Source organism: Schistocerca cancellata, chromosome 3, assembly GCF_023864275.1.
Source record: "Schistocerca cancellata isolate TAMUIC-IGC-003103 chromosome 3, iqSchCanc2.1, whole genome shotgun sequence".
NCBI lineage: Eukaryota > Metazoa > Arthropoda > Insecta > Orthoptera > Acrididae > Schistocerca > Schistocerca cancellata.
Genome location: NC_064628.1, coordinates 537,551,130 through 537,564,153, shown reverse-complemented (window position 1 = coordinate 537,564,153; position 13,024 = coordinate 537,551,130). Strand labels below are relative to the sequence as shown.

Genomic DNA, 13,024 nt, shown 5'->3' with positions numbered 1-13,024 from the left:
TTCCTCCAACCCGGCCTAGCAATGTGACCACTGTCACATGCAACCTACAGTATAAGGCATGAGTGACTAAGACATGCTTGTAAGAGTAGCCTAAGATTCTGATTTCTGCATATCACTGGAAACTATTTTAAACTTACCATTAGGACACGAAAAGAAAATGAGTTGACACAGCTGTCAAACCTCTGCAATACAGAACGAACACCTATTCACACAATAACCGACGTTGCAGTCACACTATTGAAATACGTAAAAGTTCCACTTGTTCACTGCTACCTTCTATCAAGAAGCGGCTCCGTTTACAGTCCTATCCTCTAATTTGTATTAATTCCCATATTTCCTTGGAGAGGAATGCCCATAATTACACCTGTGCCTATGTTTAGACTTTCTCCTCTATTAACTAATTAAAACAGTGATAAAAATGCATTGATTTCTTTCGAAATTCTCAGCCTTAGCAGCCGCGAGGGATTAGCTGAGCGGTCTGAGGCGCTGCGGTTATGGACAGTGCGGCTGGTCCCGGCGGAGGTTCGAGTCCTCCCTCGGGCATGGGTGTGTGTGTTTCTCGTTAGGATAATTTAGGTTAAGTAGTGTGTAAGCTTAGGGACTGATGACCTTAATAGCTAAGTCCCATAAGATTTCACACACATTTTTTTCAGCCTTAGCAAAATTGGAATGCACCTATGTAATGTAATAATGAAATGCAATAATTTGATATACATGTGACCCTACTCTGCTTTATTTTTCTTCTTTCTTTTTTGTAATGATTTTAGTTTCTGTCTGCTTCTAGCCCTTCTATTCCCATGTAACCCAGTCAATACAGGCGGGTATAAGAGTTGATATTTCCATTAGTGACTGAGGACGGTGTATTGAACAACATCACATCAGTATGTACGTCATTTACGGACCAATAATTATAGCCATTACAAATCATATGTTTTTAGGTTGGATGGTACCTCCAAGGGCATGTGGCAAGAACAAAGCATTAATGCTAATTTTACCTTGGGCAGCAAGCCAGGTGTTGAACTGTGGAGACGTGGGCGCAAAATGGTTAGTCTATATTTACAAGTGTAGTCGACTTATAGGTGCAGTTACGGCCATGCAGAAAGCATTAGGTCGTAGAGTTTGTGACGTGTTTGTGTCAAGACCGTTCGATGCAAATAAAAAACGACCAACAGATTGAGGTGAGTACACATTAAGTACCTCATATGAAAATATCTGTACTTGTACCTGTCACATAATGTATGTTACAGACATTATTTGCATGTGAACGAACCGGTAATCTGTGGGGGCCTCCAGATTCTGTTTCGTTCTGCTGTAACACCGCCATCAGACGCAGAGGACTCTGCGCTGCCGACCGTCCACACTGATTTCCTCTGCCATCTGGCGTCATACGGATGCGGTATGAAAAGGCATGTTGTCAGCACACCGCTCTCGCGGCCGTTCTCGGTTTTGCGAACGTTGGAGCTGCTACTTCTCATTCAGGTAGCTCCTCAGTTGGACCATGAAATTGAGTGGACTCCGTTCCATTCCTCCCTCCAGGGAAAAATCGTGGCAATCAGCCACGTTAACCACTTAACTACAGAGGCGCACATCGATCTAATGAACCTTGCCCAAAATGGTCCTCCAGAGTCATTTGCAACTGTACAAGCGAGAATTTGATTTAACATACACCTTTTTTTGATCCTGAATGGGATGACACTGTAATAAAGACTTCGCAGACCACAGTTTTAGTAAAAACAGTTGCTGAGCTGAAGTTGGGCAGGTTTTCAGTAAATTTTCGCTGTCCCTAGCAGAGTGAATGCAGTAAAAGCTAGTGGCTTGACGGCCGCGTATATTCGTTTCTGAGTAATAGCGAGGTGGCAACAGTGGTGGCGGACACAATGAAGCTGAGCAGACACGTGAGTTTTATATTGTGCTGGAGGCTAAAAATAATAAACAAACGTTACGCATATTTCCTGTTTGTTATTGAAGCAGTTCAGATCACTTGACAAGGAGACCGCACCTACTCGTCGTTATCGATCTCGTCCAAATTTATGGTATATGCAGGGCTTGGCCAGAAATGAAAGCGACAAAAGTGAGAGATACAGATGGCCAAACGTTAAAAAAAAATAGCATTTTTAGAGCTGATCGGGAAAGGCATCAGCCACTTAGGTTAGTGTAGTTTCCAGCCAGCAGGTGGCGCAGCGGAAACAGTACTGAATGGTAATCCGAGGGTAGTGAGGTGGCGTTAGTATGCTTTCATAAAGGGCACGGTGCGGGGTAGCCGTGCGGTCTTGGGCGCTTTGCCACAGTTCGCGAGGATCTCCCCGTCGGAGGTTCGAGTCCTCCCTCTGTGTGTTGTCCTTAGCGTAAGTTAGTTTAAGTTAGATTAAGTAGTGTGTAAGCTTAGGGACCGATGATCTCAGTAATTTGGTCCCATAGGAACCGTAGTAGTTGAGCGCCTCAGAGAGAACCTGCAGAACGTCGTGAAGAAGTTTCATGATCATACTATTGTAATTGGGGGAGACTTCAATCTACCAGGTATAGAATGGGATAGTCACACAATCAGAACTGGAGCCAGGGACAGAGACTCTTGTGACATTATCCTGACTGCCTTGTCCGAGAATTACTTCGAGCAGATAGTTAGAGAACCAACTCGTGAAGCTAACGTTTTAGACCTCATAGCAACAAATAGACCGGAACTTTTCGACTCCGTGAATGTAGAAGAGGGTATCAGTGATCATAAGTCAGTGGTTGCATCAATGACTACAAGTGTAATAAGAAATGCCAAGAAAGGAAGGAAAATATATTTGCTTAACAAGAGTGATAGGGCACAAATCGCAGAATATCTGAGTGACCACCATCAAACGTTCATTTCTGAGGAAGAGGATGTGGAACAAAAATGGAAAAAATTCAGAAACATCGTCCAGTACGCCTTAGATAAGTTCGTACCGACTAAGGTCCAAAGCGAGGGGAAAGATCCACCGTGGTATAACAATCATGTACGAAAGGTACTACGGAAACAAAGAAAGCTTCATCATAGGTTTAAGAGTAGTCGAATCATAGCTGATAAGGAAAAGCTGAACGAAGCGAAAAAGAGCGTAAAGAGAGCAATGAGAGAAGCATTCAACGAATTCGAACATAAAACATTGGCAAACAATCTAAACAAGAACCCTAAAAAGGTTTGGTCATATGTAAAATCGGTAAGCGGATCTAAATCCCCTATTCAGTCACTCGTTGACCACGATGGCACCGAAACAGAGGACGACCGAAGAAAGGCAGAAATACTGAATTCAGTGTTCCGAAACTGTTTCACTGCGGAAAATCGTAACACGGTCCCTGACTTCAGCCGTCGTACGGACGCCAAAATGGAAAATATTGAAATAAACGATATCGGAATTGAAAAACAACTGCTATCACTTAGTAGCGGAAAAGCATCCGGACCAGACGAGATACCCTTAAGATTCTACAGTGATTATGCTAAAGAACTTGCCCCCTTTCTATCAGCAATTTATCGTAGATCGCTGGAAGAACGTAAAGTACCTAGCGACTGGAAGAAAGCGCAGGTCGTTCCCATTTTCAAGAAGGGTCATAAATCAGATGCGAATAATTATAGGCCTATTTCGCTTACGTCAATCTGTTGTAGAATAATGGAACATGTTTTGTGTTCTCGTATTATGACGTTCTTAGATAATACAAATCTCCTTCATCATAACCAACATGGATTCCGCAAACAGAGATCATGTGAAACTCAGCTCGCCCTATTTGCCCAAGAAATTCACAGTGCCGTAGACACTGGCGAGCAGATTGATGCCGTATTCCTGGACTTCAGGAAGGCATTTGATACGGTTCCGCACTTACGTTTAATGAAAAAAATACGAGCTTACGGAATATCGGACCAGGTTTGTGATTGGATTCAGGATTTCCTAGAAGAAAGAACTCAACATGTCATTCTTAACGGTTCAAAATCTGCAGATGTAGAGGTAATTTCGGGAGTACCGCAAGGAAGCGTGATAGGACCTTTATTGTTTACAATATACATAAATGACTTAGTTGACAACATCGGTAGCTCCGTGAGGCTATTTGCAGATGACACGGTTGTCTACAAGAAAGTAGCAACATCAGAAGACTCGTACGTACTCCAGGAAGACCTGCAGAGGATTAATGCATGGTGCGACAGCTGGCAGCTTTCCCTAAACGTAGATAAATGTAATATAATGCGCATACATAGGGGCAGAAATCCATTCCAGTACGATTATGCCATAGGTGGTAAATCATTGGAAGCGGTAACGACCGTAAAATACTTAGGAGTTACTATCCGGAGCGATCTGAAGTGGAATGATCACATAAAACAAATAGTGGGAAAAGCAGGCGCCAGGTTGAGATTCATAGGAAGAATTCTAAGAAAATGTGACTCATCGACGAAAGAAGTAGCTTACAAAACGCTTGTTCGTCCGATTCTTGAGTACTGCTCATCAGTATGGGACCCTTACCAGGTTGGATTAATAGAAGAGATAGACATGATCCAGCGAAAAGCAGCGCGATTCGTCATGGGGACATTTAGTCAGCGCGAGAGCGTTACGGAGATGCTGAAGAAGCTCCAGTGGCGGACACTTCAAGAAAGGCGTTACGCAATACGGAGAGGTTTATTATTGAAATTACGAGAGAGCACATTCCGGGAAGAGATGGGCAACATATTACTACCGCCCACATATATCTCGCGTAATGATCACAACGAAAAGATCCGAGAAATTAGAGCAAATACGGAGACTTACAAGCAGTCGTTCTTCCCACGCACAATTCGTGAATGGAACAGGGAAGGCGGGATCAGATAGTGGTACAATAAGTACCCTCCGCCACACACCGTAAGGTGGCTCGCGGAGTATAGATGTAGTAGGTGTAGATGTACCCCAAAAAACTAAAATGAAGAGGAAAGGCAAAGGAAATTTAGGGATTGCAAATAAATTTGCACCTTAAGCGTTCACGAGGACTCTGCAAGTAAATTTACAACAAAGCACTGTAATTGAAGCTTTCTTGGAAATTTGTTTGCAATTTCATATTTTCGTTTGCGTTTCATTTTCATGCACTTTATGAAAATATTAAAAAATCTAATATACTGAGCATTATTTCGGTTTATTTTCAGTGTAAGTAACGTAAAAGATGAAAATAAAAGAAATTTCTCTCCTAGGGACTTCATCCTACTAACCTCAGACTGCCCGCTCGGTTGGCCGTGCGGTCTAACGCACGGCTTTCCGAGCGGGAAGGAGCGCCGGTCCCCAGCACGAATCCGCCCGGCGGATTTGGGTCGAGGTCCGGTGAGCCGGCCAGTCTGGATGGTTTTTAGGCGGTTTCCCATCTGCCTCGGCATATACGGGCTGGTTCCCCTTACTCGGCCTCAGCTACGCTATGTCGGCGATTGCTGCGCAAACAAGTTCTCCACGTACGCGTACACCACCATTACTCTACCACGCAAACACAGGGGTTACACTCGTCTGGTGTGAGACGTTCCCTGGGGGGGGGGGGGGGGGGGGTTCCACGGGGGGCCGAACTGTACAATAACCCTGGGTTCAGTGTGGTGCGGTGGAGGGGTGAAGTGGACTGCGGTAGTCGTCGTGGGGTTGCGGACCACTGCGGCTGCGGCGGGGACGGAGCCTCTCCGTCTTTTCTAGGTCCCCGGTTAACATAACATAACATAACATAACCTCGGATTGCCATTCTGAACTCTTTCCATCCGCTGTCTATAAGCTGTGCTAACATAAATGTCTCATCCCTCGCCCAACCCAGGCCAAAAAAGTTATGTTTTTGTGAACGCTCGGCGATCTGCAGCTCCTACTTCTGTCATGTCCATTTCCGGCCAAGCCCTGCATGAGACAGGTGATGACGAGTAGGCGCTGTCTCCTCGTAAGCCATCATATGAAGCCGTGGACCTGCAACCCTTAGCAAAACAACTACAAAAAGGAAGTAGTGGGCTTTAGAAACTAATCGTGAGGGCTCGAATTATACGCCGTCTGCTGTTATGGTGGCTGTCGCTGCGACTCACCCTGCCTCCAGCGCGGCACCGTGACGAAGAGTTTGTCGCCCCAGACCTCGATGCCGACAGGCAGGTTGTTCTCTGGGATGAAGTCGCCGGTGCGCAGCGCGTTCTGGCGCGACTGCGCGTCGGGGTAGGCGAAGTCGAGCTGCCGCCACGCGAACCGCTCCACTAGCTTGCCCGTCTCCGTACCTGCACAGAGAGCACCCAGCCGTCATTCACTTGCGGATGGCTGCCTTGTTGTCAGTGCTACAGCGCTTTTCTTTCACTGCAAGAAAAAAACACTCTTTAAAGGGTACGGCGTCGACAAGGGTGCTAGACTCTTTGGAAGGCGCTCATCCGCTGTACATTGTCACATCGACAGCTGTATGACGACGAATGTGTAAACACGAAACCGGTAACGGTGCTTTTTCAATGAAATAAATCAAAATTAAATTGCTGCTGTACTGTAAAAACATTTTATTTCACATAAGTTTAGAATCTTGAAGCTGGGTAGAGACATCAAATGTAATATACTCTTCGTATAGAAAAAGGTGATAAACTGCGAAATCATTTGCAGTAGCACAAGGTTTATTGAAAACCTCTTGACCTAGGTTTCAACGTTTTTTAGACTTTATCTTCAGAAGGGTCAATGACTAACATCTAAAACAGTTAACATTATAAACGAGTTAAAATATAGGTATAAGGCAAAAGTAAAAAAAGAAAATTACTGGCTTACACTTCCTGGTTACATGGTGCTGTGGAGGTGCGTTAAATATCTAGCCATAAAACCCAAATGAAAATCAAATTTACCTCTATAATAATAAAACCACAGAATATCTTGCTGACCGTCATTAGAAAATGCTTCACAAACGCAACTAGTGAACTATTATGCAGGTATTGATCTTTGTATGTCCATAAAAAACAGCCTGTACCGAAATACGTCTACGAAAATAGATTACAATGACAGCATCCAGCTATGCCATATGGACATGCTGGACATGCACCTACACAACAGCAATGATAAATAGTACTGCCTGTAACCATAAAGCACAGTCCCCAAAATACCAATATAAAGAATATATTCTGACAGCAATATAAAGTAGTAGGTCAGATGTAGTGATAACCAAGTATTATTACTATAGTGACAACAATAGAATGTAACTAACAAACAAATGACACAATAACCGATATCGCATCGTAGTCGAAACAAATCAGACGTATGTAAAAGTGTAGCTATATAATAATGCAACCAATTTACTTATCACCTGTAAAACTAGATGTACCAAAGTTATATGGTTCAAATGGCTCTGAGCACTATGGGACTTAACATCTATGGTCATCAGTCCCCTAGAACTTAGAACTACTTAAACCTAACTAACCTAAGGACATCACACAACACCCAGTCATCACGAGGCAGAGAAAATCCCTATCCCTGAACCCCCCCCCCGGAATCGAACCCGGAAACCCGTGCGCGGGAAGCGAGAACGCTACCGCACGACCACGAGCTGCGGACACCAAAATTATATACCGTTTACCTACAGATAACCTGTTGATTGCGAAATTGTAAAATAAAAGCAATCAAACTTAATAGCATAAGTACGAAAGACGAACGTTAACTTTCGAATAAGATTCTCTGAACACCTAAAGCACTGGAAAGCTGAAACCAATAACCTCATTTGAAAACCACTTCATATAACAGAAGCCTACCCAACCAGCATAAAAACGCTAGTAAGGAGTACAAATAAATCCTAGATAGCTAACGCCCAAGTACAGCAACTCAAAAGAGATTCATTACTGTAACCTTATGCATAAGATACCCCACCTCAATTGAACAGATTTTTGTTTTGAGATTATAGTTTATGCCTAAGATTTCCGACAGATTCGGCCTACTTGTTGTTGCTATTGAATTTGCGGGATCAGTCCATATGTTCCAAATTATATCCCTATTTTGTCATTTTTCATGATCAAAGTACCGCAAAATCCTTCTTTCTTGGAGTAAACTTACCGGTTTCTGACTGTTTATGTTTCTTGTGTGAAAAAGTTGGCCGATTCGGCGGAAGGAAAACAAACTGATTTGAATTTCCCTCCAAAGTCTGTGCGTCGGGACTATGAGATCGGCTGCATTGTCTGCGCGCACGAAATGGCGCACTAATATGAAAAGATCGTCCGTCTTCAGCCGATGTTATTCGTCGACGGAATCCACCGGTGTCGGTGCCACTGTAACCGCAGCCTAGCCAGAGTGCCTGCAGCTTTCAACTTTTCGTTTTATCCTGTCGTTAGCGAGCTCGTTAGCGGAGGAAGCATCGCAAACCCCTTATTAGGCTTGGAGAAACCACGGAAAAGTCAAGCAAGAATGTCGGGGTCGAAATTTAAATTGAACTCCTCCATACTCTGTACTCAGCATTTTGTCTTTGCGCCAACTTCTTTGACGAGACGATCCATAAACTCCACATTTAAACACAACCGAATACGTGGTTAGCTGCTCCTGGCAAACGCAAGTGACCAAAGCACACAATTCAGTTATGAGAAGTAACCTTCCCGCTAAATAAGCACTAATCTTATTTTCCGATGGAGAGAAAGTAACAGGTGTGTAATGACCTATACATCACCTTCCTGCAGATTCCTTTCGTCTGTGTAATCTGCCATATTGTAGTTATGGAAAATTCATCATCAGTCGATACGTCATAAGGAATTGTTTACTTACTTGTTGTTAAGAGCCTCATGGCATATACTGTAACAGCGGCTGAAGGAGTGAACTATCATTAGAAGACGCCTTCCGCCTCTGGTAGCTGAGTGGTCAGCGCGGCGGAATGTCATACCTAACGGCCCAGGTTCGATTCCCGGCTGGGTCGGAGATTTTCTCCGCTCAGGGACTGGGTGTTGTGTTGTCCTTACCATCGTCATTTCATCCCCATCGACATGCATGTCGCCGAAGTGGCGTCAACTCGAAAGACTTGCACCAGGCGAACGGTCTACCCGGCGGGAGGCCCTAGCCACACGGCATTTCCATTTCCATTAGAAGACGCCAATGTAACCAGAACTGTTACACTGTTTTGAAAAACGTAAGGATGAGCTCGCTAAAAGAACGTACCATATTAACTATTCGGTGGAAACGATTGAAAGTGCAGGAGCATATTGCCAGAGGTCTCCCACTGCTGCACAGTATGTTGCACGTCACTTGGCGTGACGTCAGTTTGACTATAGTGCCGAATGGGGCTGGCTCCGCAACACGAGACAGTTGCAGGAACGGGAAAAAATAGTTTGTATTAGTCAGCGAGCAGCTAGGGTAAACTGCGGTTGTGTTCTTAATTACAACATGGCTCGGTGGCAACATTCGGTGACTTTACACGAGGAAGAATCATCGGGAAACTGGAAGAAGGACGAAGTGTGACGAGTGCAGTTCAGAAGTTTGCTATTGCTCACAGCACTGTTTCACGTGCACGGCCAGTGTTGCGAACCTCAGGCACTGCTGCCCTGAGGAGAGGAGGTGGTAGACCACGGTCAACTACATCAGCAGGTTACAAATATACTGTGCAACAACCAATAAGGAACCATTATCAAACAGTTATAACCACATTTAACAGGACTGCAAATCACGCTGCACAGTGACAAGGCGACTACATGGCGGTGTCTCTTTGCACGGTGACCAGTGCGTTGTGTTCCGTTGAAACCCTGCACATCAGTGGCACCGTTTGCAGTGAAGGACAAGGGCATAGGGACTGGATAAGTGAGGGATGTGGTCGCTTCTCGGGTGAGAGTAGATTCAGTCTGAGCAGTGAATCTGGATGTGCTCTCATACGAAGTAAGCTACGAATTTTATAGTCACTCTTGTAATTTCATTCCTGAAAATAGTAATATAATATTTTGTTGCTTCCGCAATGTTTTGTGTTTTTCATGTCTACAATGTATATCTGCAGAAAGTGATGAACATTTGCAACATTGTTGCTAAAATTCGTTGTACGTCTTCTCGTACATGTCTCTGCTGTCAAAATAGGCCACTTGCACAAATATTAATTGTAGGTAATCTTCCTGAAAAGTCAAATTTTGATGTACTATTGAGAAAAACGCTTTGTCGTATTTTCAGCGCGTGTCTCGAAGACTTTAAACGGCAGTTTAAATGCTTGTAGGCAAAACATCACGTCAGATTCCAAGTATGTGAAACTGTATTTAGCTTTAGAATTGCAAGTAGGTGCCCTAGCACATTTTAATATCATTTACGCTTATTGAGTACTTTCCTAATTTCAATTTTCATTATCAGCATTCGCATGCCAGAGTAAACAATGGTTAGTTTGATTGCACACTTTAGTAGCATCCGGGAGGACGACAGTTAATACTTGCATCCGGCCATCCAGATTTAGTTTTTTCTCGATTTCCCTACATCGCTTCAGGCAAATGCCGGGATGGTTCCTTTCAAAGGGTACGGCCGATTTCCTTCCCCTAATTCCTTTCCCTAGTCCGAGCTTGTGCTCTGTCTCTACGGACCTCGTTGACGTTAAACACTCATCTCCTGCTCCTCCTTACTTTGATGAAGTGGCGTCTGAATTTTTTACGAAACGAGATTTTACGAATTACATGTACTCAAGAGTTTGGCTAATACATTGTCTAATTTATAAATTTGTCCTCTATCTCTTGCCATTATTTTGCACAACAAAGTGTACGAGTAAAGGATAACTGAAGCGAATCAGAATCGGTTATGTGATCAGACTGTCCATGCTTGGGTCACACAAGACTTTTGTAATAATGTAGCAGAACTGTCATCGTTTCTCACACTAGTTTTGAAGCAATTGATCTTGTGCTTATCCAAAAAGCTAAAACATACGATGTAATACGCTCTTGTTGGAATCGAGAGGTATTTGCTTTTGTGTTCTTGTGATAAATCGTGGCCGCCATCTTCTTGTTAGGTAAGAAACCAAGTACGAGGATCTTCGGCTGACACAATCGAAGAATGATAGCTCCAGTTGAGATTAGAGATGGGTAGTTCGCGAACGAACGGGTGCAAAGGAACGGTTCACCAAGATGAACGAAAGGACGGAGGAACGAATTCCAAGGAACGATAGGTTCATTGTTCACTTCTGTCGCGGCGGTCTACTAATAGTTCCCGGGAACGATGAACGATCGGTTCATTGTTCACTTCTGTCGCGGCGGTCTACTAATAGTTCCCGGGAACGATGAACGATCGGTTCATAGTTCACTTCGGTCGCGGCGGTCTACTAATAGTTCCCGGGAACGATGAACGATCGGTTCATAGTTCACTTCGGTCGCGGCGGTCTACTTATAGTTCCCAGGAACGAGGAACGATTGGTTCATAGTTCACTTCGGTCGCGGCGGTCACTTCGGCAGTTCTCGTTCCAGCCTCGGTCGCGTGCTCGTCTCAGTCTCGGTCTCCCTCGGCCGCACTCGTCGTTCTTCGCATGACCACCTGTCTCCGTTCCACTGCCGACTGCTCCTAGTTAGTTCAGTATCCAGTTGCTCGTTCAGTGCGCTCGCCTATTTTACATGTGTTCCCAACTATTCTTGCACTTGGGTCTGGCTATTCAGAGTCCACGACCGGTAATCAAAAAGTATTTTATAGTTACGTAAATTACATAAAAATTACGTTGTATGTAATAGGTACGTAACAAAAGGGCGTATCAGGTTACTTCATTAAATCGATGAACAGCAGAAGACATACTTATAACAAGGCAAGTTTTTTTGTTATTCATATATTTTTTGGTTTCATCGACTTGATTTAGCAACTAACTTTCAATAATTTGCTTATATTTTAGTGTAAGAAAATTCATATAAAATGATTTTCGTGATCTTTCATATACAAAACATTACATTTAGGAAGGCTCTAATTATTATTAAGTTTGATTGTTTCCAATTTGCATTACCTGCTAGTTTGGTTTCTTTGAAAAAAAAAAAAAAAAAAAAGAAGTGGGTTGTGGGTCATTTTGGCTTGGTAGGAAAAGCGGTGCCTCTCCATTTGAAAAGACATTGATTGCGATAAAATCGTATTTACTTATTATCTCAAAAACATTTGTTCAGAAGGAGCTTTCAAACCAAAAACTTTATTACTGCAAACTTAATTATTATTATTGTTGCTGCATTAACTTTAATAATGCAACATAAAAACCTAATTTTTACTAAGCGTGTGACGCAAGTATGATGAGCAAACCCCATTTTATTTTATGCTTTCATAAAGTCTACTTCGCCTACGAACTCAGAGACAACGTGAAGTATATATAGGGTGTAAACGGTTATTGTTTACAACGCAGCATAGCTATGTAGTGGAAGTCGAAACGAAGAATTTTATACAAGACACTTGTAGTCTATTAAGTTGGGAAACAGCCATCAACAGATTTACAAGACTACATGTGCTATAGCCCATGCACGTCGCGTGAGATTTTCATGCTCTCTACACATCGTCATCGATTGTTTCGCCATTGTTGCTTGCATTACCTTGTTATTCCTTCACTGTCTAATTATCACATGTTTGTCTGTTTGTTGTATCTGCTCGTAACGGGCAACACATCGTCCGTAATTGGCGAGCAGTCTGTACTCGGGGCCGGTTTTCCGTGCGCCACCCTATATTATTTCCTTGCGATCAGCCGCACAACGATACAGTTGGCTAAACGAGAGGTTCTGCAGAATCACAGAAATTACTTCTAAAAGTGTGTAAGAATTCTGTAATGAATAAGAACTCTATACTCCAGGGGGGAGGTAAGTGACCCCTCTTGGTGGCTTCCATCCTTTAGTCACCTACACTACTAGTTTTCAGTTTTTCATAAGCACTATATACCAAGCACAAATGAACGGTGAACGAGTGAAAATGAACGGTTCGCAAAAAATAACGATCAGCAGTGAACTAGTTTCCAAGGATGAACGAGTTTGCCCATCTCTAGTTGAGACAAAGATCACTAGAGATTCGAGGAGTTAACTTTCTGCTTCCGGACTTAACATCCGTCAGAGAGAAGCCAGTGCTTATGTAGGCTCTAGCCCACACGAAAAGTGTGAACAAAGAAGAGCCTCCGGCCGGTGACATCACGACAGTGG

General features: G+C 43.5%; 1 protein-coding gene across 1 annotated transcript in view; it reads right to left on the bottom strand.

Annotated features, from left to right (window-relative positions):
* Positions 1-13,024, bottom strand: part of LOC126176790 (protein yellow-like) — a 120,022-nt gene that overhangs the window by 87,153 nt on the left and 19,845 nt on the right. Inside the window, exon 2 of the mRNA XM_049923962.1 lies at positions 6,017-6,199. Within this exon, the coding sequence (XP_049779919.1) occupies positions 6,017-6,199 (183 nt within the window). The remainder of the gene's footprint in view (positions 1-6,016; positions 6,200-13,024) is intronic.